General features: G+C 32.8%; 1 protein-coding gene across 1 annotated transcript in view; it reads right to left on the bottom strand.

The window, feature by feature from the left end:
- LOTGIDRAFT_230253 (hypothetical protein) overlaps positions 1-27,276 on the bottom strand; it is a gene marked incomplete at its 5' end in the record, with an annotated part of 64,451 nt that overhangs the window by 5,488 nt on the left and 31,687 nt on the right. The window contains 34 exons of the mRNA XM_009047209.1: positions 271-373; positions 780-931; positions 1,940-2,074; positions 2,410-2,646; positions 5,234-5,400; positions 5,729-5,837; positions 6,423-6,558; positions 9,948-10,081; positions 10,634-10,759; positions 11,136-11,288; positions 11,751-11,861; positions 11,974-12,057; positions 12,367-12,585; positions 13,012-13,098; positions 13,540-13,674; positions 14,263-14,377; positions 14,737-14,930; positions 15,451-15,531; positions 18,286-18,363; positions 18,737-18,872; positions 19,529-19,638; positions 19,990-20,031; positions 20,276-20,347; positions 20,801-20,949; positions 22,194-22,406; positions 22,848-22,868; positions 23,032-23,251; positions 23,629-23,757; positions 24,076-24,251; positions 24,672-24,780; positions 25,302-25,457; positions 25,687-25,800; positions 26,377-26,630; positions 27,045-27,136. Coding sequence (XP_009045457.1) covers positions 271-373; positions 780-931; positions 1,940-2,074; positions 2,410-2,646; positions 5,234-5,400; positions 5,729-5,837; positions 6,423-6,558; positions 9,948-10,081; positions 10,634-10,759; positions 11,136-11,288; positions 11,751-11,861; positions 11,974-12,057; positions 12,367-12,585; positions 13,012-13,098; positions 13,540-13,674; positions 14,263-14,377; positions 14,737-14,930; positions 15,451-15,531; positions 18,286-18,363; positions 18,737-18,872; positions 19,529-19,638; positions 19,990-20,031; positions 20,276-20,347; positions 20,801-20,949; positions 22,194-22,406; positions 22,848-22,868; positions 23,032-23,251; positions 23,629-23,757; positions 24,076-24,251; positions 24,672-24,780; positions 25,302-25,457; positions 25,687-25,800; positions 26,377-26,630; positions 27,045-27,136 — 4,549 coding nt within the window. The remainder of the gene's footprint in view (positions 1-270; positions 374-779; positions 932-1,939; positions 2,075-2,409; positions 2,647-5,233; positions 5,401-5,728; positions 5,838-6,422; positions 6,559-9,947; positions 10,082-10,633; positions 10,760-11,135; positions 11,289-11,750; positions 11,862-11,973; positions 12,058-12,366; positions 12,586-13,011; positions 13,099-13,539; positions 13,675-14,262; positions 14,378-14,736; positions 14,931-15,450; positions 15,532-18,285; positions 18,364-18,736; positions 18,873-19,528; positions 19,639-19,989; positions 20,032-20,275; positions 20,348-20,800; positions 20,950-22,193; positions 22,407-22,847; positions 22,869-23,031; positions 23,252-23,628; positions 23,758-24,075; positions 24,252-24,671; positions 24,781-25,301; positions 25,458-25,686; positions 25,801-26,376; positions 26,631-27,044; positions 27,137-27,276) is intronic.

The following is a 27,276-nucleotide window of genomic DNA, read 5'->3' as shown; positions in this document are numbered from 1 at the left end:
CACTAAAGTAAGGTCTTGGGGTTCCTAGTTGTCAAGGCTAAATAGGTGATGTCTCGCTAAATCCTGCAGTCAGTATTTTGACCGAGAGATTTAGGCCTTACATGTCATTAGTTTAGAGATAAGCAGACACAATAGGGTACAAATTTAGTTGATAGTTAGTTATTTAGGCTAACAAACCCTCCCTTAAGGGAAATAACTCTTGATAACTTAAGACCACAATATTACATTGTCAGACAAGTTAATACAATATGATGACAAGCTATAACTTACTTCCTCTTCTTCTTCAAATAAACGATAGAAAACATCATTAACTGATAACATAAAGCCTTTATCTAGTTTAATATTAAATTCTTGTACCAGTAACTTCATATATCTAAAACACATATTACAAACAAAATTATGACAGGACAGTTGATATACTCAATCTTCATTTTCTTTACTTGAGACCTCACATTTTTCTTGCCTCCAATCTTAAATGAGCCTAATACTATTTGATTAAAGACATTGTTGAATAGCAGAGACTTTTAAAAAAAGACCAGGCAACGTATTCTCGAAACGATCTTAGCGCTAAGATGTCCTAGAATCAATGTCAGAAGATAAGAACCTAGGACATCCTATCGCTAAGATCGTTTCGAGAAAACGTTGGCCTGGTAATTCTCATTTGAGGAGTCCAATACAATACAGTTATTGCTCTCAATTTTGTCATGTTTTGGACGCGACCTATGTTAATCAAATTGTTTTGCTTGTAGAGATTTTTATTGTTAGAATGAAACACCAACCTGATGGTATCTATATCATTTTCAGGCATTGCTCGTCTCATGACACCAAGTTCTATAAATGGTTTAGGTCCTGTTTTACGTAAGATATATTGTGGTAATGGTGTAGGATAGAGGACTGTAGGGAAATATGCATCAGTTAGTTGATTATCAATCTGAAATAGATACATATCATTATTATAACTTTTTATATAGTAAATTACAGAAATACTAAATTGATAGTTGGCTACATAATTTTTGACCACACTTTGAAATATGGGATATACTATGAATCTGATTTTTTTATCTGTACAACTCTTGCCATCCCTAAATACATCTTTAAGTGTTAGTCCTATGTCTAATAAATGTCAAAAGTTGTTTACGTGGATGGAATTTCACCAAATTTCAAAATAATAGGTAAAACCCTAAAAATGACACAAAAAAGGGAACATCCATTGAGTGAAAGCATTAACTGGCCGATTTAATGTCTTATAACACATCTGTAGAACTAGGTAGGGCCACAGTTATTGGCTGTTACCTGAAGTTAGAATACCCATTGATAAACCTGTTACCTGAAGTTAGAATACCCATTGATAAACCTGTTACCTGAAGTTAGAATACCGATTGATAAACATGTTACCTGAAGTTAGAATACCCATTGATAAACCTGTTACCTGAAGTTAGAATACCCATTGATAAACCTGTTACCTGAAGTTAGAATACCCATTGATAAACCTGTTACCTGAAGTTAGAATACCGATTGATAAACCTGTTACCTGAAGTTAGAATACCGATTGATAAACCTGTTACCTGAAGTTAGAATACCGATTGATAAACCTGTTACCTGAAGTTAGAATACCGATTGATAAACCTGTTACCTGAAGTTAGAATACCGATTGATAAACCTGTTACCTGAAGTTAGAATACCGATTGATAAACATGTTACCTGAAGTTAGAATACCGATTGATAAACCTGTTACCTGAAGTTAGAATACCGATTGATAAACATGTTACCTGAAGTTAGAATACCGATTGATAAACATGTTACCTGAAGTTAGAATACCGATTGATAAACATGTTACCTGAAGTTAGAATACCGATTGATAAACATGTTACCTGAAGTTAGAATACCGATTGATAAACCTGTTACCTGAAGTTAGAATACCGATTGATAAACATGTTACCTGAAGTCTCTGTATCCTGGTGTTAAAAGCTTGATGATGTTCGGAATGTCGATACTGTAACCAGACACCAGGGTTAAACATACGACGTAATGATCCCATAAACGGTTTAGACATCTGCATTTTCACTAGATCAGCCTAAAACATAACATAATATAACAATTCTACTCTATTCTTCAATGCATGATAAAAAATATATATTTGTTAAGATTTAATGTCTAAATTCATCAAAGTAAAAAAAGGTTTGGTTGATGGTCCATGAAGTAAAAGAAAGCCTAAATTTTCAGTCCAAACTCGTCCAAACCAAATTCAGTACCAAAATCATCGTGTAATTTATTTGCTTTCTCTGTGTGTAGTATTAATAACGCAATAGATTCAAATTTCAGATGCCATGTCCTATGTTTTCGAGAGTTGACATTATACCAGCTCTCAAATTTTGGATTTTTGAAAGAACCAATTTAAAACTATCCTACCTCTATCTGATCTTGTAAACTGGCCATGACTTGTTGATTTTTCCACTGATCTTCTAACCAAGTTGCTAGCTCTATACTCAACATCTTCCATCTTCCATTCACCTCTACTTCCCACATAGCAGGACTGGAACACACACTTACTAACGCTACTTCCTCCGAACACCCGTTAATAACTGATAACTTCATACCCTCTAGAGATGCAAATAACACCAGAGACGTCTGCTCTCCTTCATTTAGCTGAAAATACCAGGTTTTTTTCTGTTATTTTATCAACTGAATCTAGTTAGGTAAAGAGCTGTTATTTCTTATTTTTCGACATCAGACATTTAAACAGTCTATATCCAATCTATATTCAACAGAACCTTACCAAAAACAAACATTTGAGTCTGGTCTGCAATGTCTCTGACAGCATGACAACCCCACAAATATGTGTTTTTTGGAATGTTCAAAAACTCTAAGAAAACATTGGCATTTTTCATTTTTAATGAAAGATGGGAATCGTCAAGTTTCTGAAAAACCAGCTTCAGAATAGTACTGATAGTATTATAATGATAAAGAGTTGATAAAATACCAACAAAGGCTCACAATTATGAGCCAATTAGTATGTTAACATAATATCAAATACATCAGATACAACAAGCATTATAATGTGGATTAAAATCAAATCAAATCAAATCAAATCTCACAAAATTAATAAATGCAGATTAAAGGAACAGCACCAGATGAAAGTTTAAATAAAATTTTGGGCAGTATTTTTGTTTTATGAACTTCACTCTTGTTGAATTATCTCCAAGGAATTACTGTGGTTTTTTAGCTTTCGATATTTTAGTAAGTGACATTACAGTCTGGTTTAAGTTCTTCTGTAACTATAGGAACCAAAACTTTAGTGTATCAGGGACATATCAAGAATAGTAATTCAGTTATATGATATAACTAGCTTAGTATTTTCAGTAATTGCCCCAACCACAAGATTCAGCGTTATGCAAATAGAATCTACATGTATATCTGTCTTTGATACACTCTCAACTCTTTTAACAGATCTTGGGAACGATTATGCTTGAAGCACTTCATTCTTTCGTTTGAAAAAATTCATCTGGGACTATTCCATTAATGTTAATGTCATCATCAATTCAAACAAGCAATCAAACAAACAAAATCATTTTTATTCAGCTGGAGTGTGGTGGTTACTTACTACTATACAACCGCAGTACTTAAAAAACAATACATAAAGCTGGGATTGGTTGATATATGGCTAGTTAGGGCTTGAATTAGGACATAATGTTTTATTGTTTTTAAGTCAAGGACATGAGGTAAAATAAGACTGACCACAAAGGGCTGGACCCGACTTTTAAAAAAGAATCCTTTTCTTAAATTTCAAATGTTTAAAACTAGGCTTACAACAAATTTTATGTCTCAAAAGATATTTGAAAACAAACACTATGGTTCGAGCTCCATGCAATTTGATCTCCATTGCTTGACTTAAAAACTTATCAGTCCTAATTCAGCCACCATAGAAAAGGTTATACATGGGCAAACTATATGATCGAGCTATTACAATAATAACAGATTTTCTATATGGATATGCAAATTGGAAAAATGTGAAATAATTTCTTTGAAAAAATTTAAAAATAGTTATGTAAGATAGTAAAAATATTTATCATGTAAAATTATATGTGGTAATAAAAAGGCCAAGGGTCAAAGTTGAAGGTCAAGAAAAATGCAAAATGCAAAGAAAACAAAACTCAAGTTCAAGGTTACCTGAATGAGCCCTTTGTGAGAAACCACACTTTGGACAAAATCCTGAGAGATATAGAATACATTGATAAATTCTATAACAACATAGATATAAGAGACTGGCATTTTTAAGAGATTAAAAAGAAGTTTTCAAGCTTTTAGTATTTGTAATACTGGCATCATAATCCTATTACGTTTTAATGGTATTACAAGAACCACAGATGTTAAAAGAGTAATTGTAAATAAAAGCTGAAATTAAGTCTTCCAGATTCTCATATATAAGCTTAAAAACTTCTTTTCAATCCTTCAAACACTCAAAACACCATTTCAATAAGAGAGCAGTCAAAAAGATTGGATGAAGGAAATGGGATGTGTAATATCAATGATCAAAATTTTTTCAGGTAGATTTTCACTGACCTATCGACAATAATCTTGTGCTTCTACATTTTTATACTTGGTACAAACAAAATATATCAGGGCTGCTGATTTTACTGTATTTGCCATCCATGTCTGATTAAAGCTCTATACTTTTTACCAGTCATGTCTGACTAGAGCTCTAAGATTTTAACTTTGACTGTATTTTCCAGTCATGTTTACCTAAAGGTCTAAGATTGTTCATTTGGTTGTATGTGTCTGTCATGTCTGACCATCAGATAAATGAACAGACACACTGTCAAGCAATCCGTGTTATCTTGAGAACATTTTTGTTCCCAAAAACTTGGATAAAAAATTGAATTTAGACATCAAATTGTCTGGCAAATTTCAAACCTACAGCCCTGAGAAAATATATATAACATAAAGACACAATGCATAATATAATATCAAATTTACAACAGATATTTTGTTAGTCTGAAATATATATATACATCAACTAACTTTGCTACACTAATCAATATTCATTCAGACAATCATGCCTTAAAGGGAGATAATATTCTAACGATTATATTTATCTACTAATAGAGCTAAATGTCAGCCATCAGTAATACTAATCAAAAATAAAATTTGATGTATTGTTCATCTACAATTCAATATTTCTAGAAGACAAACTAAGACTGGCTGAAATTTAAAATAGTTTGTAAATGTGAATTACCTTTCTAACAGCAGAAGCAATCCTTTCATCTTGTGTAAACAACAGTATTCTCTGTTGACCATCTAGATATGAGACCCAGTAAATAATCATTTTATCTGTTCTAGTTTTACCAGCTAGTGACTTCTCATGTTTCCCTCCTAAAAACCCATCAGCTTCATCACTTTCATCTGAAATCAAAATACAACTGACTTGGGATTTGGAGAATGGGGGGGTAGGGGAGAGTTTGCTGCCCAATTTGCATCTCATTCATCTGAAATTTCAAAACTGGGAGTGCTCGAGATCTATCCTCACAGAGCTGAGGGCATAGGGGAAAGTTTGTCTGCAAATTTGAATGAATTTCATCTGAAATATGAATACAATAGATTTTATACTGGGACTTCCACAACCCTATCCTCATTGAGAACTAGCTTGTACAAGGTACTTCATCTGCAGTTTTTGTAATGCCTATGGGTTATATGTAAAGCCAGAGAAAGAAGAATATCCAAAAGAAATTACCTTCTGGACTACTTTCTTGTAAAAAAGCTTGATCTCTGGCGTCTGTATCATCTATAGAACTTGATCTTTTTAGAGATTGAACTTGTAGTCTGACTTCTCCATATCCATCCTAATAATATCAAGATTTATATTAAAGCCAGATCAGGTATGAATGGACCTATGTGCTATGTTAAGTTGTAAATGTTATAATTTGCAGTAAAGAATTTGAAATTTTGTCAAAAAATTGTAAGAATTGGCCTAGTTTGAAAAAAGTTAAACAAATTGAAGATACTATGTTTCTAGGGGTAAAAATAGGGGGCAGATTGACATGAAGGAGGTCAACCATCGAGGTTGAAAATTAAAATGCTGTAGCTCTGTGGAAGTGTCATAGGCGCAAAACCTCCCGTGGAGTTTCTAATACAAGTGTATCCAGAAAACCCCAATACATGTGTATTGTGTATCTAGGAAATCCCAATACATGTGTATTGTGTATCTAGGAAATCCCAATAAATGTGTATTGTGTATCTAGAAAATCCCAATAAATGTGTATCTTGGAAATCCCAATACATGTGTATCCAGGAAACCCCAATCCATTTTTATCCAGAAAACCCCAATACAGGTGTATTTAGGAAACCCAATACAGGTGTATCTAGGAAAACCCAATACATGTGTATCCAAAAATTCCCATTACATGTGTATCCTTGGCTATGCCTACCTTGTTAATGAAAGCAGGATAACTTGGTTTCTTTCTACCATAAACATTCCACATCAGCGTTCTTTCTGCTACAGGTTCATCCCACGTATATAACACACTCTGATTGGCTGATAATAATGTCACCTGACTTTGATTCCTGTAACGATATCATATCAGAGTTGAAAAACTGTTATTTCTTTAGCATGTGGAGAACACAGTACAGTAGAAAATGTTAGGTGATCCATCAGAGAACATCAGAGACCATCATGATTGGGATTAGGACTGCTTATCTTTTAGAGTTGAGAATATTCATTGCTGTAATCAGTTACTATAGTTTATTGTGGGTAAGTTATGTGCTGAATGAAATTTTGTGGAAGATATTACTATTTGTAGTAGATGACTGATCTTGTAATAGATATACTGGACAAAATGTAATTTTGACATTTAATCAACTATGAAATTCGATAATAAAATATAAATCCTAGCGATGATAATCGATTATTTCAGTGAGTGCACAGTCGACTGTTCAAAATCTACTCCACTAATAACAAATTACAATACAGAAGAAAACTATTTAGAAGTGATCACTATGTTGGTGAGAGAACTGAACCTGAGTAAGATTATAGAATTGTAATTAAACCTGAAAAAAACTATCAATCAGGGAGTGTCTGGTTGTTTTCTTTTTGTGTAAAATATTAAAATTCTTGCCAGATGATGAATTTCTTTAAGTTTATAATAAATATTTTGGTAAAATTAAAAAGAAAATGGCCAGAAATATGTCTTAGACAGTTTTTCTAAAATAATGTATTACTACTTAGTCTTCTAATCCTCTCTATACACCTATAGAATGATTATAATGGCTAATTAGACAACCAGTTAACGAGTGAACATGTGATAATGAACAGTCCACTTCATTTTCAGGTAGTATTAGTATTAGTATAATGGACACTATATAAATCTGCCTTGGATAGTTTCAATTACTATTTATTCTACCCCAAAAATAACGTGGACTACTCATGATTATGTTTGGAAGTAGACTTGGATGGGATCTAATATTGCTTGTATATTAAGTCCTAACACAAGCTAAAATATATTTGAAAATTTGAAAAACAGTATCCCTTTAATTGAGCTTGAAGACAGCTCAGTGTAATGAGAATAATCTCACCAGATCAACATGGTGACAACTTAATAACTATAAAACAGAGTAGAACTTAACACCCTATTTGACTAAGCCTACAATCAGCTTAGATTTAGTGAAGTAAGACCACTCATTTGGTATACAACAGTGAATTCAGGTTGAGTGAAGCCAAGCCATTCTAAGAAAGTGTTATTGGATCATTATAAAATAAGACAAGACCATCTCTAATATAGTTCACCTGAAGTAATTGGTCAAGTACTGAAGAAATCCTTGTGATCATCACTATTAATGAAGGAGATTGGCAGAAATACTACAATTTGATCAATTATTGTGACCTCTGTCAGAGCTATTATGGACATTTTTTTAAAAATAATTCAAAGGATGTGGATGAATTATAGATTATTGTGATCTTGAGTCTTGCTTGACCAATACCTCTCAGGAGTGTCATTTTCTACATAGTACTAACAAATGTTATAGATTCTTCACTTGGAACTATTTGAGATTTCTGAATCTGGGCTTATTATTATGAAATAGTACCTTCTTTAATACTGTATATCAACAAAGAAATGCTTTGTTCATAAATTTAGGATTATTGTGACCTGGGCCAGTGTTTCTGTGTACGATTATCATCCATAACACTTTATAGTACAGTGAAATACTGGATAACAAATTGTAGATAAATTTTGGATTTTTGTGACCTTGGCCACTGTTTCTTGGATGGTGTTCTTTAACCATGGCAAAGAAAACAATTTTCTTTAAAACTTAAATCAATATGAGAGCAGAATGAAATTCTTACAGATTACAAAATGGCACTGAATCATTTACTAAAGAAACGTAAACGTAACTCTACCAGTAAATGCACTAAGTATGGTCGTATCATGACAGTTTTAGCCAATAATCTGTTTGAACCACAAGGGGAAATAACTCTAACTCTACATCATGAACAGCCTACCAACTTGATAATGCTAACGATTCATCGAGTGAACTTTTTAAACAGATATATTGGCAGACATATTTTTGTCAAAGTTTATTTGATGCCAGGAAAATCTCAGAAAAAGACGTCAAGATCTGTGAAATCCACAAATGACACTGAATTCGATAAACTTTTCACTTTCAATAACTTGACAATTCATCAATTGGAGTCATTCAGTGTTAAAATTGATGTGTGCCTAAAGAAAGGCTGGTTCAGACCATGTCGTGTGATAGGATATAGTCAATTAGCTTTCAGTGATGTGAACCTAGAGGGGTTTGATCTCACCAGTATTCCTATTCATCATGTTTTTAATCATAAATAATATCATTGTTAGGGCTGGACGATATACTGGTAAATACCGGTATCAGAAGTTTTATCATTAGCAATATCACCTGATTCAAAAATATCGAAATATCACCATATCATGATATAGGGTAGTTATCATGATATAGGGTAGTTATCATAATATAGGGTAGTTATCATGATATAGGGTAGTTATCATGATATAGGGTAGTTATCATGATATAGGGTAGTTATCATGATATATCGTCAAATTTTGTCCAGATAGCATCATCTGCACAATTCTAACAAGTACAATATATATATACCTATATCATGATATATCAATGATTAATATCATATTAACTTAAACCAATATCGACCAGCTCTAATTGTAAAGTTTGACTGTACCAATATATTTGATTGTTATAATTTATATCATCTTCACAATGTCAAGGTATTACCTATTATTAGGTAGAACATTGTCTTGACTGCAATAGCCACATTTCTTGTACCATGGAAGTTTGTAAATGCACCCATTTGATTGGATTGTACACTTACGAATACAACCAATCAGAGGACTCTTCAGAAAGTCTACAAACAATAAGCGATGTTTATAGTTTTCTGTTAGGGCTCTGATTGGCTTTATTCTCTAGTGTAAAATCCAATCATATCACTTCATTCAGTAATTATAAAAAAAGGTGGTTATTGCAGTCAAGGTATAATACACAGCATGTAATACCTTGACATTATGAAGATGAATTTATGTATATATTATAATATTTATGCAATATTTTTTCACTTAGGGTGACTAAGTGAAAATATTCCGATAAAATTATTAAAATTTGCCATATTCTTACAACACACTTTTATACTTAATGGTTCAGTAAATATGGCTGTATAGAGTTTTTCTAGTTCCTTTACGTGCATTGGGCATAATTTCAATTTTCAGTCAGATATTTGTGATTCCTGTAATATAGAAATGCAACGTCATTATCGCAAAAGCATATAATAATATCTGAGGTCCCTTTGATAATTAGCTTTTGTGGGACTCGAAAAACCATAGACATCTGACTGAAATCATAGACCTGATACACATAAAATATGCCTAGAAACACTCTTTAACCATACTGTATTCTATAATCTAAAAACTCACTTCTGGTGAACTTTGATAAAGACATCTTCACACAGGTTGTGTATACAGACTGGTGCCTGTCCTGGTTCATAGTCTCTAAATATTACTGATATTGGAGTATCAGTTCCTCCTATAACTTCTACACATAGTGCTGACTGTAAATATACATTTATAACATAATTTATAATCAGTAGAAAAATCAAAGTTGCTTGAGAATTTACATATTTATCTTATTTGAAAACATGAAAGAAGGTGAGCTCAACTAACATAAGGGCTGTATACAGATTTAATTTGTTAAATATATCATAATCTCCATGATTCAAAAAATACAACAATTTGCTGAACTGATTGGCACAAATAGAATTTATATCACCCTCCTTCACCCCTGAAATAATAAAACTTAACAAACCAATTTACAAAAGTATGGAAAATGGTGCGCGTACCGCTGACTGTGAACTTCTGGAATGACAAACCATGTGACATTCCAGACAGTCAGCGCCACAAAAGCCATTATCTGCAATAATGCTTTTTTTTATTTATTTTTTTTCACATGAAATTGAGACAAGAAAAGTGATTGTAATCATATTCTAATGACAATTGCTATTGGTTGATCAGACATCATAAAACCAATCACATGTCTTGAAAATATCTAAATATGATCATCATAATAAATGATGTCTTTGAAATCCAGTTTGTTTTCCACTCACCCCTTGATCCATACGTAAAACTGTAGTATGAGGTTTCTTCATAGGAAAATGTTGTGAGGTAACGGAACTATTCTCAAATTTGACAAACATATTATAGGAATCCGTTACTGGCCAGAATGGTAAATGCTGAAAAATCAAATTACAAATTTGAAGATGTGGAAACCGAGTATCTTTATTCAATGCTCTTTTGATATAAATATGACAAATTTTAATGAAAATAAATCACTCGGAAATATAATAAAGAAAAAAACAACATACAGTGGTCTGTTTTTGTTGATGTTTTTTATCATCAGAATATGAAGAAAAATCACTGCTCCATTATAGCCTACTGATAGCTTTACTGATTTATATTTCACTGAATAAAGCGAAAGACACGATGTTTTGACAATTAAATTGACTTCCTATATTGGGGCATTAATGTCTAATTTAAAGACATTTGAAATTAAAAATAAGCCTGTTTAATTATACTGATTAATTATAATTCATAATCAATGATAATTACCTGATTAATGTTAAGATCAGTCCATAAATCAGCATCCTCATTCTCCTCCATAAACCTGAGTTTTTTACTGGAATAATTGACCACTAGGAAGAATGGTAGAATTGTTATTATTTTAGTCAGCTGAAGTTTGGACATTTGACTTTGAACCATGAACTGAAAATAGAAATATAAAAAACTAATATTGATGCAGTGGTTTTACCCTTCTCAAATTCTATTCACCAATTTATTGCCTTGAAACTTGGAATCAGAAATTTCAGACATGTGTTTTTCATGCAGTTCGAGTTCTTTACGATTTTTCCAAAACCACAGTAAGTTTGCAATATCTGATTATCTGATATCAAATTAGTACAATATTTGGAAACATCTAGAACATTGGTTCCCAACCTGGGGTGTTTTCACCCCCTGGGGCCATGAGACTAGGGTGTCAGGGGTATGGCCAACTGGTGTAGGAGAAGAATTTATATTGAATTGAGAGGCCACTTCCTATCATAACATGCTGTAAATGTGGATGAAACAAATTTTTGGGGTGTGAAAGGTCCATGTGATTGTTCCAGGGGTGTGAAGGCTGAAATAGGTTGGGAACCACTGTACTAGGAGAAGCTGTTGTCAACCTACCATATGCTTTCTGCCTCTCTCTTTATCATGACAAACAATAACACCACAACTACCAACCGTATCCATGGAGAATGACTGCGACCATCTTGAATCATACAGACGCAGTTTACTCTGAAATGTAAAAATGTCATATTTGGGACAGTGGCTTTTCCACAATTATTTGATCTATTAAAAGTTGAGTTTTTTCCTCAAAAAATTTATGAAAAATCTATTTATTACATACCTTCTTCCTTTTGTTTTTTTTAAATCTGAATAACAATGGATGAGGAACTGGACCGATATCTAATACTACGTCAGAGTTAGATCCCTGAAAAAATCAAACAAATATAACGGTTTATACATCATTAAGAACGAACAAACAGAGGCAGCCTTTTCCTGTTTCAGTATCCTGAAATCTTGATCTTGGTTGTTTATTCGATTGAAATTGAAGATAGAAGGAACTCTTTCAATAAATGACCACATTGAAACCAAAACCTCTGTTTTAGACTCTTTCTTGAATCTTAAAACTTTAAACCACCGTCATTATCCTATATTTAAAACCCATGTAAGCCCCAATCTCTCTCAGCCACTCTTTCAAACACCAAGTAAAATAAACAGTATTAAAATCAGAACTTACCCTAAGATGTAACGGTAATTCTGTTTTATTGATTATCCAATATGGCGCATAAATAAACACATCTAATGAGTGGTGGTGATCAGCGTGAATACTTAAACTTAAATTCTTGTTCACGTTATCTGGGTCACTTTCTGTTTCCATGGTGATGGCCTTGAACTCATCCATCTCACCACTAACATCCAGATTACCTGACCATTCCGAACCCAGATAATCAGAAATCTTAAACAAACAAAAAAACAAAAAATTTCTTAGAGTGACAAAGAGAAAGCAGCCATATTTTAAAAGGATGACATTATAACATAGGTGCGAAAGCTGGGTCTTTTCCAGATTCTCTGTAGCAATAAAGAGTTGGCCACTCACATGACCATCTTTATCAAGCAATTACATTCAATATGCTCAAACCAAAAAAAATCCCCCTTATGATTTTTTAAAATAAATTAACGACTGACGAGCCAACAACTCTGTATCAGTCCATTAAGAGACCTAGCCACGAAAGGATCTTAGTGCTAGGATGTCCTAGGTTATCATCATTGATCCTAGGACATCTAAGATTGTTTCGAGAATAAGTGGCCAGGACACTTCTCATTATTTATTATCTCCCTTGTATAAACATAAAAATTCAAATTCTATGTAGATTGTGTTTACCTGTATATGAAATTTGTTAGTTTTATTTAAATCAGCTGTATACAGTGACGTCCTATCACCATGTGTTAAACTACTGCTACCAGCACCCTGTAATAAATGTAGTTATCATTACTTTATATATCAACAGTATCAAATAAATGGAGTCGGGGGGCCTGTTGCACAAAAAACATTATCATCTCAATACTAGATTCCATACACACTTATTCTTATGGTTTTTGGAGGGACAGGGCCCTGGTGCATTACTCATTTGTGTCCTCAAGTGCCTTGAATTAGTCCAGTGGAAATTTATTATTAGCTTTACTCAAACTAAAAGTGAAGTCTGCTCTCTGCTAATGGGGCCTTTGTCAATAACTTGCTGGTTTGCTGGATGATCCAATCCAAAACACAAGAAATGTTTGTAATGCCATTTCCATTGCGTCTGTCACTACTTATTTTCATGAGCTCAAGCCCAAAGCCCTTACATATTTGACATGATCGCACCTTGTCACAGACAAATACCAGCATTTGAAAAGAAAAACGGGAACTCACATCCAATGAGAAGTTAATGTCATATGGTAAATAATTATGTAATGTAACTGGTGGATATAGAGTTATATCATAATAGGGTAGATTTCTCGGAACTTTCATTACTGGTTTTAATTCATCTCCTTCTTCACAAAGAACCTACATACAGAAATCAAATAAAATGGAGTTTTTCATCCTAGTTTTATAGTTTACATACTATAAAGAAAAATAAATTAAAATAAAATGGAGATTTACACTCTACTAAACAAGACGTTTTAAGGTTTATCAATAGAAATCAAAATAAATCAAGGAATTTTACGCCTAATTGTTTTGTAAATTTGTAAAAATCATGTAACATGAAGTTTGGGAACCTATTTTTCATGCATCCTTTGTATAGATTATTACATTGATATCATAGGGTGGAAATATTTCTTTGATCCATTTACTGTATAATTGTGAATATAACGCTCACCCATTTTTAATTATGAAATATAGATGAAAATTGATTAAAAATCTGATTTTACATTCAGTACCAAATAGGCAGCCAAACATTTACCATATGTAATATTGTATCACATGAAAATACAACTTAAATATTTCTCTGATCGATATACTGAATAACTGTCAATACAACGCTCACCTCTTTTAATCCACATTATCAGGATGAAAAATGATCAGTTTTGCCAATTTGGCAGCCATGGATTCGCCAGATTCAATAGATTTCATATGATCTCAAATAGAACATACCTTGAAATTAAAAGGTTTTCGTTCAGGTTCTTCTGACTGACACATATAATATTTATATTGGTCTTTTTCTTGACGTAAATCTTTCCACCATATTGGATTATAACACTGTTCATAGCTACAATAGAAATTGATATACAAATCTGTGGGGAAAGAAGCAAGGTGGAGAGTGAATTGAGTGAATGCTGAAATCTTCAAGAAAGATGCCATATTAAAGGAATACATATACTACCTCTAAATTTCAGTTTTGCCCCAAACTTGGCCGAACTTACCTGGCGTCATAACTATATTATACTATACTATTATACTATACTAATGGTAGTAGCATGTTCTGCCAAGACAACAAAAAACACCTAATTTTACTAATGAATTCTTCCAATCAAACATATAATTCATACTGTATGCATGCGTGGAAGAGTACAATAGGGAGTTCAGCGGTGTCAAATAGAATTTCCTCTGCCACTATAGTGTTCTTACCCTAGATCTGAAGGTGTGATATAAACAGGACATAAATAAGCTATAAATAATGGTATACTATATGTGTCTCCTACAGATATACTAGTTATTTTACTGTATTCTCCGGTACCAGCGAATGACTCTGTCCGTCTCGATTGTTTTAAGTCTTCTGTTTTACACGATACATCTACACTCATTGTGAGATGGTTCTTTATCTGAAAAAAGATGAAAATATTAAGCAATTGTAGCTTCTATTTTGTTTGAGAACAGCACAAACTTGTGTATTTTTGACATATAATTCATCAGCTGGAGGTTTGGCAACTTTGGGGCCAGTTTATGTAAAAACATAACAAAAATTATATTAAAGATAATTGCTTCAAACACAGCTGGTGATCAAAAGCCTATTTATGCTGCCTGTTTCATCAATGACAGAATTCTGAAACTTTCTGTTGCTTTTTTTTAAATCAAAGTTCGCTTCACTGTCCATTCATTTTTTGCAAAATGTGTCCCAGTCTATCACCATAAAGCTAGGTTTTCAGAGAATTTCTATTCAATAAACATGATACCAGAAAAGTTCATTTGCTGCTACCAATGAATTGCCAATATGTTGTTTTGGATTTCAGGTTTCGTTTTGCTGTTCAGATCACTAGTTCTTGGGTCTTTCATTCAATGAGTTTGTCTAGTACTAATTCCATTCAAAACGCTTCATAATATTAAAATAAGTAAAATATTTACCAAGAGTGGTGAAATAAAAGTAATAACTTTACGACCATGAGACATATCTACGTTCATGACGGCACAATATCGTATACCATTCTACAACAAATAAATATTCATATCATGATATCTCCTTTCATAGTGTGGACTGATATTAACCATGGGGCACAGGCACAGATATTTATACAATATCATCCCCACACTTTCTTTGAAGAGTATAAGTTGATAATGCTTGAATCATTCATATTAATATAACGAATGTATTTCATGTAATAGTCTAAACCAATAATACATCATATGATAACATACCATAATATATCATAGTACCAAAATATACAGATCATGCTAAAATATTTATAATTTGATGATCGTGTTTAAATATCAATTCATAATTCATAGTTTAAAGGTCTATCAGTATCATACCATACGAAACTTGCTAAAATATTTACATATTCATGGCGATACTACAAAAATCTTCATATTCAATAGACATAACATATAGACAAGCCACTTTGATTCAGATAGATACAAAGATAGAAGAAATATCATAAATAGTTCTAGAGAGACAGAAAGAAAAATACAGTATGCAGAGAGCTCCAGTATTTCACCTTAAGCCTATAAAATTGATAAAATCTGCTAAGTTTACAGAGAAAAATGCCTCAGACAACAAGCAGCAAGCAATATATTATCATAGTTTCAACACAAATATTATATCTTAAGCAAGGAACAAAAAAGAGTGTTCCTTAAACTACAAATGCATAAATAACGAAGAAAATGACAGAAAAAAAACAATGTCAAGACAAGAATAACTAACAATAATAACAAGATTAGAGAATAGAGACAAATTCAAGCAACAAGCAATTGATAACAATGCATAAAGTTTCCTAAAACATCCACTGTCTTAGATAAGCATAGACAAATCTTTATTAACATGACATCCCCTGCCCTCTCCCTGGATTAATGGAAAGAATTTCATGCAGCTTCTGGCAGCAAACAATTCTACCAAATACTGTATCAAATATCTAAGCAAAGAATGAGAGTTTAGGATGAGTTATTGAAGAATTAAAACACCAGACGGGATCTGCTTACTCTTTGATCTGCTGTCACTTTTCATAATGAAATACTTCCTCACTTGATTGATATACTTCCTTGTATGAAAAGTTCATAAGCTGTATTGCCAATAATTTGTCTTGGATTTCTGGTTTTGTTGAACAGAAACATAAGGCTAACATGCAAACTTTTTTCTAGTTGTTGAAAACAGACTTATGTGACTAGTGACAAGCGTAACAATATATAAAAGCCTACAATATATCTAGAATGAATATCCTATGAGAGAAAATATAAATTGTAAACTTCAGCATACGCTATGACATCTTCACCATGTCAAGCTACTGCAAACTGTGTCTGATACCTTGACTTCATTTGGCTCTTTTCTTGTATTAAGAATTGCAGCAATTTTATTGGATTTTACTCTAGCGAATGCAACCTTGACTTCATTGGGTTCTTTTTTTTTGTATTGTGGAATGCAGTGATTTAATTGGATTGTACGCTAGCGAATACAGCTAATCAGAGCCGGCGAGTGTAAACATTATGGCTTGTGGCTAATGATTTACAGACTTCTATCGAGGACTGGTTGGTAGCCTACAATCCAATCTGATGGCTGCATTTACAAATTTCCAGGATACAAGAAAGGTGACTATTGTTGTAAAGGTATTACAATCTGTTTGTAGTAACTTGACATCATAAAAATGTATGCTAGAATGCATATTATAGCCACTATATCTACTAGACAATAAGATGACAATACAACATGCACGATGTATATAGACTTTACCTCTTCAATTTCTATTATATCTTCAGTCTATATGGAGGAAGAAAATGATGAAAGTGATGAATGAATGACATAATTGAATGAATAAATGATCAGTTAATTTCTTTTCTGAGGCTATGGAGATTATAAGTAGATTTTTCTAAATGTTTTATGTGTATCAGGGATACTGACGGCATCAATTTTAACCATACCAATTTTCAGTCAGACATCAGTGCAGAGATGTAAGTGACTATTGAATTCATTACCGGAACTTTTGGGCAGCGTTGGCAGCAAAGTGTTTCGCGCTCCTTATCTGGAAAAGAAATGAATCTGCAACCCATTTCCATCTCTGATCACTGGTTCGAGCAAGTCACAAAATGGTAAGTTTTAGGGGAAGAACCACAGAAGTGTGACTATAAATTGAAATCTAGCTTATCGATGCTATCAGTGTCCCCTATACTAATACAATTTAAACAAAAATACCTCACAATCTCTTTAAATAATTTTCCTTATTAATGAACATGTACCCCAATTAAAGTATTTTATAAATATATTACTTGACAAGTAACTGTAAATTGAGATGATATCATGTAATATAAATGAAATGATCAATGGACATGTTGAGATAGCTCGGAGTAGCTCGGAGATAGCTCGGAGATAGCTCGGAGATAGCTCGAATGAAAGGAAAATATCTTTAAAAGAATGATTTATATAAATGAAATGAATGAATAAGGATATAAAATATTGTTTGCAGAAAACAAATCTAGGCCTAGCAAATCACACAAGAATAGATGTTTTTAGCCACTAAATAATAAATAATTTAATTTCTTTAATTGATTTGTTATGGAAGTGTTCGAAAGAACAATAGCAATAAATATTGATTGATCGTCAGTTTTAAAATGGTATTATTTGATTCTTTAATGATATTCCTTAAATTTTCGTTTTTAATTAAAAAATCCAGCTCTGAATTGACTTTTAAATTAATGTGAAAAAACCTCAGATATGACATATGTTTAAGATTATCGAGATAAAACTGAGTTTACCTTTCTTGGTGTTAATGGTAGAAGTTTACGACAAGCTCTTCTGTGAAGTAAGGTTGGTAAAGGTTCAAATCCATCAATCTACAAGTAAATGTCAAAGTTCAAATTAAGTTCAGAAATAACCAAGACTTTCAAAACTAACCAAAACCGAGAGTCAGACCAAAAGGCCTGGTCAATGTCTACAAAGCATGTCTCACCTTGAATGCTTTTAAATATTTTTAATCTTATAATATTATTTGCCTTGTCCAGTCTGAACAATGTTGACTATGAGTAATCACAGTTTGTGTGCCAAAGTTTAATTTACCAAATTTCAATTGACCTTGTTTATGGGTATGGATCATCTAAGGAAGATCAAGGATAAACTTTGAAAAAGAAACATGAAACCTAAATTGTTATCTATTCTTCCACTCTTTTCTTGGTAAAAGACAGAAAACGAAGAAAGCAGTAGACCTACCTGTAATCTGAGTCGATGTTTGTCAACATTCTCTCCAGATAAATAATCATCATCATCATCAAAAACAAATGCCCCAGCACTGACTAGGTTGTGTCCCATAGTACCCAGAGCCTTACTGATAAACCCATCAGTCGTGCTGAAATTAAGCAGAAACAATCACTCATTAATAAGCCTAATAGCCAGGACCAATTCACCAATTTTAACTAAGATAAAATACAAATTAAAAAAAATACAGTCTTTAGATTGGTTAATAAAGTAAATTTAAAATGGATCTTAGTGATTGACCAACCAGATGACTGAAACAAAATTAAAAGATCAGCTAAGATTTGTGAAGTGGCAATTCTGAAGCAATATATCAGATTGATTGGCACTCTGTTACAATGGAAGGTTTCTGTGGTCAGATTACAGACAATAAAATGGAGGCTTGGAGTGCAGAGAACAATTCTTGGCACAATGGAAGGTTTCTGTGGTCAGAATACAGACAATGACATGGATGCTAGGACTTACAGAGAACAATTCTTGGCACAATGGAAGGTTTCTGTGGTCAGAATACAGACAATAACATGGATGCTAGGAGTTACAGAGAACGATTCTTGGCACAATGGAAGGTTTCTGTGGTCTGAATACAGACAATAACATGGATGCTAGGAGTTACAGAGAACAATTCTTGGCACAATGGAAGGTTTCTGTGGTCAGAATACAGACAATAAATGAATGCTAGGAATTACAGAGAACAATTCTTGGCACAATGGAAGGTTTCTGTGGTCTGAATACAGAAGATTACAGACTTACTCTTCTTCCTCTTCCTCACGACAATCTTCAAAATCTTCCTCAGATACAGGTTGTCTGTTATCTTTACCAGAATTAAATATTACTACATTATCCAACCTGTCTTCATGTATCTAAACATCAATATACAAATAAACGAGTTAGAATTCTTACTAGGAAGTCATCATAAGTTAATTTTCGAATACCCACCTGTAATATCATTTTTTATTCAGGATACCACTATTGTTCCAAATTTCTATATTTCTGTGGATCTAATATTGACTATTTGACATAGATTGCTAAAGATAAAAACCTATTAAGACCAATTCACACATAGCACAATAGGCAATTGTAATTGAGTCAGTACAAAGAGTCTACAGTGTTTGCAGTACAGTTAGCTAAATTCTCTGGACAAACATGAGTAAGAAACAACTAAGGTATTGTACAGTGAAGATATAAATCTATTGAAGCAGGTTTAGACTTACCTTTAAGCTGGGATGTAAAGTTACAAAACATTTAATTCCGATCTGAAATAGATAATTACAAAGATGTAAAATATAACAGCAATTATTCTACAATAATACAATGCAGGAGCCAAGCTATGATACTTATGCCTATCTTGATCTAAATATAAAGTTTTGCAAACGGTTTACTTTAGATTTTTGCAAGCAAAAATATCTATGACAAATGGAATCAAGATAACATGATTATATTGCCTTATTGGAAGATCATAAAAAATCATAGACAAAAATGACATAAATCAATTCTCACCTTATTATCTAAATCAAATGCTGGTAAACTTCTAACTGTAGCTAGCTGAGATGAGGTCGTGTTCATAAGAGCCTGGAAAATTAATTTTCATGACTTTTAAACTTGATACAGAAAATCTCATAAAGAATATTTAATCAACAATCAGAATTAAAATGGAAATCTAAATAGTTGTTGCTGATTTTTTTTCTGACGACTCCAAATAAAAAAAATGAAACATCTAGGTCAGTATATCACAGACAGAAATAAACAACCATATTTTATAAGAATAACAACTTAAGATCTTTTCTACCAGCTTGTCTTTAGCCGAGCCTCTTGGCATGAATCTTTCTCAATTATCCTTAACTATCTACAGCTGGGTTGACTAGAATAATGAGGTAAGGTGACCTAGTTAAGGTTACCAGACCTTCACATGCTGACAGAGTTTAGAGCCCCTGACCACCATTTGCTGAACAAAAACCAAGCAAATGTCATGTCCATGCTCTAACCGACTGTGCTAAACAACTTTAACCATTTTTGTGAACGAACCTCTATAACATCCTGTATGACACCAATAGCTTCTGGTGTTACGTTCAGTTGGAGTGGATCTTGAGAATCCATTATAACATAGGTACAGCTAACAGAGTTTGGATCTAGACCATCTGGTCCACCGTCTACTGTATCATAATCTTCTATTCCTGAAATAACATGGTATAAACAACATTTTATTACTTCGTTTACCCCTGATAGCATGGTTTAACCAAAGATTTTGAATTTTTGTTAATAACTATCAAGTATAGAGGGATAGTCATTCCACACTATTTTGCTTTATCGGTATTCCATAGTTTCTTTGGAAAACTCAAATACCCGTGTATTACTCTACACATGAGATTATACAACAAAGCTGGATTAAATTGACAAACAATATAAATAACCCCCAATTTTACAAATGAACTATTCCAATTATACAGTTTCAAGATTCAATTGAGAGAAAGTATGCATGTGTGGAAGAGTTCAATACATTTTGAGGGGTGTCAAATAGATGACTATCACACTATATCCAGCCTTGAACAGCAATAAAAATAAACAGCAGCTTTTGCTAATCCGTCACCCATGACATGTCATGAAAAATGAGTACACAACACTAATACAATGACTACAAAATAATATAATACTGGAATGAGGACTTATGAGAAAATGCATGTGCAGAAGAGTTCATATCAGGTTAAACCAAAAATCAAAAGGAAAGACACAATACCAATATGATAGCAACAAAAATACTGATGATAATGGACTCTTCACAACAAAAAAATACCCCCCAAAAATGGATTCTGACTGAAGTGACTGAAGAAATGCATGTGTGGAAGAGTCCAATAAATGGCTGAGAGGTGTTACAATAAAAATTCAATACAGCAAAAGGATAGAAATAAAAATATCCATAATAATAATGTAAACATAATATTGAGAGTGACCCAAGAAATGCATGTGTAGAAGAGTTCACAAGACAAAAAAAAAACTGAGGATATCACTTAATATCAAGGCTAATATCAACCGACAATGGAGACCACACAACACCAATAAGGTAGAAATAAAATAATAGATAATCCATAATAATAGACTCTTCCATAGATACATAAAATTGAGAGTGACATGAAGAAATGCATGTATGGAAGAGTTCAAAAGACAAAAAAAAGCCAAGGTGTCACACAGATAAGGCTAATGTCAACCAACACTGGAGACCAGACAACACCAATAAGGTAGAAATAAAATTAATAGATAATGCATAATAATGGACTCTTCCATAGATACATAAAACTGAAAGTGACTAGAGAAATGCATGTGCGGAAGAGTCCAAAAAGGACTGAGGGGAGTTACACAAATAAGGCTTTATGAACCGAAAATCAAGATTACACAACACCAATAAGGTAGAATGTAAGCAAACCGGTAGAAGCGTTCACTGGACCACAGGATGTAATGAAGACTGGTTTATCCAGTGAGGAATCGATAACGTCATCATTATCTTCCAGTTCGCTAACGTCAGCATCACTACTGTCAGTAGAGAAGATACTACCTAGTTTATTAGTTATATTATGGATGAAGCCCTCTGGTTCCGAGTCAGATTCACCCTGTAATGAACTATGTTTGCTGAGAGAATCTGAAATATAATCAGTTTAAATACTTTCTAAGGAAAATTAGCAATAAATTCTTACGAGGAGTGCCAACTTAATAATAACATGGATTATTAAATTATCAAAAATATAATGTCTTATATAATGATCTAAAAGTAAAAGAAAAATTGAGAGAGGTCTATCAAGTATAAAAGTAAAACAAAAAGAGCAGCGAAAGGAGTTTAATGTTTGAATAATAAAAACGATTCATCTTATAACTTGAATGAAGCAAGATTTCATAATTCAAATCACCTTTATCATTACATTATTCGAAAACATTGTGCATAAAGTAAATAAAAAAATCACTTTAAAGAATAAATTTCACATTGGGTATAGGGAAATTGTAGCATTTGAAAGAACTAAAGGGAAGAACTCAAAACCGAAACTATTCAGTTTTAACCAAATCACCAGATCTAGCTCGAACTTACCCATAGTCTCAACTGGTTTGTCTAAATATATATCAAAATGAAATGAAATGTAATTTGAGTTTACTACTTCTGACAGCGCCAATGTAGATAATATTGAATGATCATGTTTTTCTTTTGATAAAAAGTTTCTAAAATCTCTTTACAGTCTCTTTAATATTTATTAGTAATAAAACAGAGTACATACCAAAACTTCTATTGCTGCCTCCATTGTTTCGTATTCTTCTCATAGATTTGTGTCTAATCACCATCATGTCCGTCGACGAGTCAGTGTCAGTCTCCGAACTACTGGATTTAAATCGGGACCGATGTATCATCTGTTGAACCTCATTCTGGAGTCCGTCAGGTATGTCCAAATCACTGTCTTCATACGTACAGGCAATCGGAAAACTGGGAGCCATGATTAACTACAAAAATCAATACAAATTGGATAGAACAGAGAAATGAAATTCAACACTACAGAATGTGTATTTACACTGCTATCACTTTCCATTTGGAGATGTCTGGAGATCTTCAGTGTACATAGTCAAAGGCACACATGGTCTTTTGTCTCTTTCTTGCACCTAATTGACCTAAAATACTCAGGCAACACCATACAATGTACAATGCTGGAACTAAACAATGCTTGCACAATACATTATTTACATGTATGGTATCACGGCATGATCAACAATCTGCAATACCCAGCACTACATAAGCCTACTCTTCTCTGATGTCAAACTCGACAAACTCCACATTATAATGTTGACATACAAAAATTATCTCTGATTAGCTACAGCCATACCTTGACTAAGACTTCCCATGGTCTGTAAACTCCTTCCTGTTCAAATACTGGTTCAATCAGAGGTTCCCATACTCCCAATTTCTCATTTAGATAAAACACTTCAATCTGACACTCAGTTTCTAGATGCATCTAAAAACATTTGAAAAATTGAAGATTCATTTGAATACCTAGAAAAACAGGAAATAAAAAGGACATTTTACATGCTTCTACAATCTTGTTCTCAAAGGATGAATGCAACAAGTGCTTGTAATTATTGGTTCCATTTAGATGGTTACATTCCAAAAATGGTGAGTGTAAGATTATATGCTTCTTGGACTCTGAGTTGACAAGACCCTTCTGAATTCACAAATGCCATTCAAACCAGACGAATAATCACTTACTTCCAATGCAGAGTTGACAAACCCAAGTGCCAAGTGGCATCAGGTGTTCCAAAGAGTAAGCACTAACCTTTAAGGTCCAGTCACAGATCTTAACATCTACAGCTGATTTGATCCATAACAACGGAACATGTTTATCTAAATTCTCTACTTCAAATATTACATTAACATCTGAGATATCTATTTTTAATGTTTCAACTGGCTTATCTGCTGCTTTAAATACATTTCTCTTATGTGAATTATCCACTAAAAATAAAAAAGAAATAGTATTGTCATTTTCTTTGTGTCTTATTCACAAAATACAACAAACTATGTTCATCGATTTCCAGGCACTAGCGCGGACGTCTCTTGATCTAATTAGCACTATTAGCTATATAGGCACTCAAGAAGAAATGCCAAGTTCACAAACATGACTGCACAGTGGTCTCTGGTGTTATAAAAGATTGTGCATGCTTTGTTAGCTATATACAAGCCACTTTTTGTTTTGTAAAGTTCAAATTCAATAATTGGTATTTGGTTTTGAAATCAAAGGCTAAAAGTTGAGAAAACAGATTTAGGTCAGTCAAGAAGATCATATTACTGAAAGAAATAGGCCACCATATTGAAAATGAACCCTTCATAATGACTACAACTTTATTGACTTTGTTGAGTCTTATTCATACATACTTTGATCCCTTTTATGGATTTCCAGCCACTTTTTACCACTGACAGGTCCAATATTCCATAAACTCTGATTTTCAGAACTGCTGGATTGATTGTGGCCATTGGTAGGTTCCTGAAATTGAAAACAAAAGGCCTCAAGTAAATGCCGTAAAAAATGGATTCTAATTAGATAAGTTAATAATGAATTGAAGATGACATAATCTTTGTTATCAAAGAAGTGTGTTAAACCATAATATAAATTATAAGATTTATTTTTTTGTGCTCTCCTGTTCAAAATTTGTCTTAATAACAAAGACTGTTTCATCTTCAATTAAGTATAAACGTATCTCATATGACATGGTTATATATACCTTAATCCATTTCCTATGGGGAGTATAACTTTATATCTCACTTCTACATAGAATTTCGTCTCGTCTCAAATTTATTTATTTATATTACAGATAGCCAAAATTATACACATCAATTCTTAAAGACAATGCTATAGCTTGATAAAGAATTGATAATAGAACTGGTCGATCCAACTAAAATCTAAAACTGATTCAGTTTCTGTCCAACTAGATCACTGAAACCCTGAAACTAATTTTATGGTATAAACATGCCCCCTGAATGTCGAGGAAAGAATTCCAGACTTACCATTTTTTCTGGCCACTGAATCATGTTATAGACGTCCCAAACTATCTGAAAGGTGGTGGCACAGAAATAGACGTTCACTTTACTCAGTTTAACAATGATAGCACTTTCTGCTTTCTCTGTAGTCTGATTGTATTCTAGAGAACATGGTGCTAAAACCTTAAAAAGAAAATAAATTTAATATGAAATATGAAAAAGAAAGGACCAACAACTTAGGTTCAAGAGGATTCTGTCTCTGAGCCTGTCCATGGCCAAAATCCTGGCATAGATCTTTCCCAGATTAACTGTGCTCATTTACAGCTGGGTGGACTGGTATAATAAAGAAAGATGGCTTATTTAAGGTCTCCAGACTTACACATGCTGACCGAAATTAGAACTCGTGACCTACCTGACTATATAATTTATCTGTCATCTGTAATTTGGAGATCATCTGGAGATTTGATATTTTTGACCATACCACCTGTTTTTCAGAATCGTCTCTATATTCTACAGCTATATCAGCCTGGAAGTAAACACATAGATCAATCAAATCAAATAATGAAGATATATCAATACAAAACTAGTGTTATATTGTGGTCTGAAGTAGTTAGTTCCCTACTAATCAGAGAGAGTAGCTTGCCCTTGCTGTCATGTGACAGGTGGTGAGGGTGGCCTTATACAGACAATGATAAAACATGGCTAAAAATTTAGCTTGTTTTGCCAATCTTACTGAATCTCGTCAGAAGCCCTCATTTAACACTAGTCACAACCTTGGGTTTTAAGTTTCAGTAAATATCTGCTCCTTATAAATACAACTATAGTTATCTATTTTGACATCTCTAACATTATATTCTAGGATGTTTATGAAAGCAGACACTAGTTATATTCATTATACCTTTATATACGTCTTACTTCATCATACTTAACAGTTTATATCAAAGTGATCTGTTACACTACTATTTTCAATTAGACTATTTTCAATTAGGTCTCAATGCAGAACACATTCATTAGTTTAAAATTCAACATAACGACAAATATCTAAGAATATACACATCATTTTCCTTTCAAATCACAGGACAAAGTTTTGATCTTCACTTACATTCAAGATTGCAACTCTACTATTCTCATTACTTGGATCGGCAAACAGAACAATTTTAGGATGTTTTAAAGTTCCATAGAAATTTAAATTCATTTTAGAGGTGGCTGGTGGACTACGAAAGACTGGTTGATTGTCTATCATGTCTATAGTCTCTAACGGTCCAGTAGATATAACAGCACCATAAAAGAAATCTAAAAGCACCATTAGATATTGTATATAAACATTCACTTGAATTTTTTCTACCATTAGGTCAGCTGGAAATAGACAATGATAATTTCATAGTTCTTAAGCTAAGATTTGAACGACATTTAGAAGTGGAGAGTAGATATAACAAAAAACACAAGGGGTATATTATGGTATAACTCACTTTTTCTTCTGTACACGGCTTCCTTCTTGTTATATATCCTCATGTTTACCCCCACTACTTCATTTCATCTGATGACGACACGTGTAAATTGTGTTGAAACATTATGTGCTTTGTTATTAAAGAAGTGAGTTATACGATAATATACCCCTTGTGTTCTTCAGATCAGTTTGTCATCTCAATATAAACTAATAGCTGTCCACGTTTTTATAAATAGATGTCCCTGCATTCGTTAAATAGCAAATGAAAGATAAACTGTCAAAAAAGTCACAATTTCTATAATATCTAGAAAATTGTGTTTTACCTTTTTGATGATTGTCACTGCTAACTTTGTATATTAATGATATTAATGGTAAATTACTGGAGGGTGAACTTTTCTTGTTGCAGTACAATATTCTACAATAGCATGAAATTCAAATAAATTCAAAATACGGTGCACATTATTTGTAAGACATATAGAAGTAGGAAGGCAAACATAAATAACACAAGATGTATGGATATACTACTTCTGAGTTTATTACATACTACGTTTCGAG

Source organism: Lottia gigantea (genome assembly GCF_000327385.1).
Source record: "Lottia gigantea unplaced genomic scaffold LOTGIsca_11, whole genome shotgun sequence".
Taxonomy (NCBI): Eukaryota; Metazoa; Mollusca; class Gastropoda; family Lottiidae; genus Lottia; species Lottia gigantea.
Note: the sequence above shows the minus strand (reverse complement) of the source record. Positions and strands in the feature narration are given on the sequence as shown.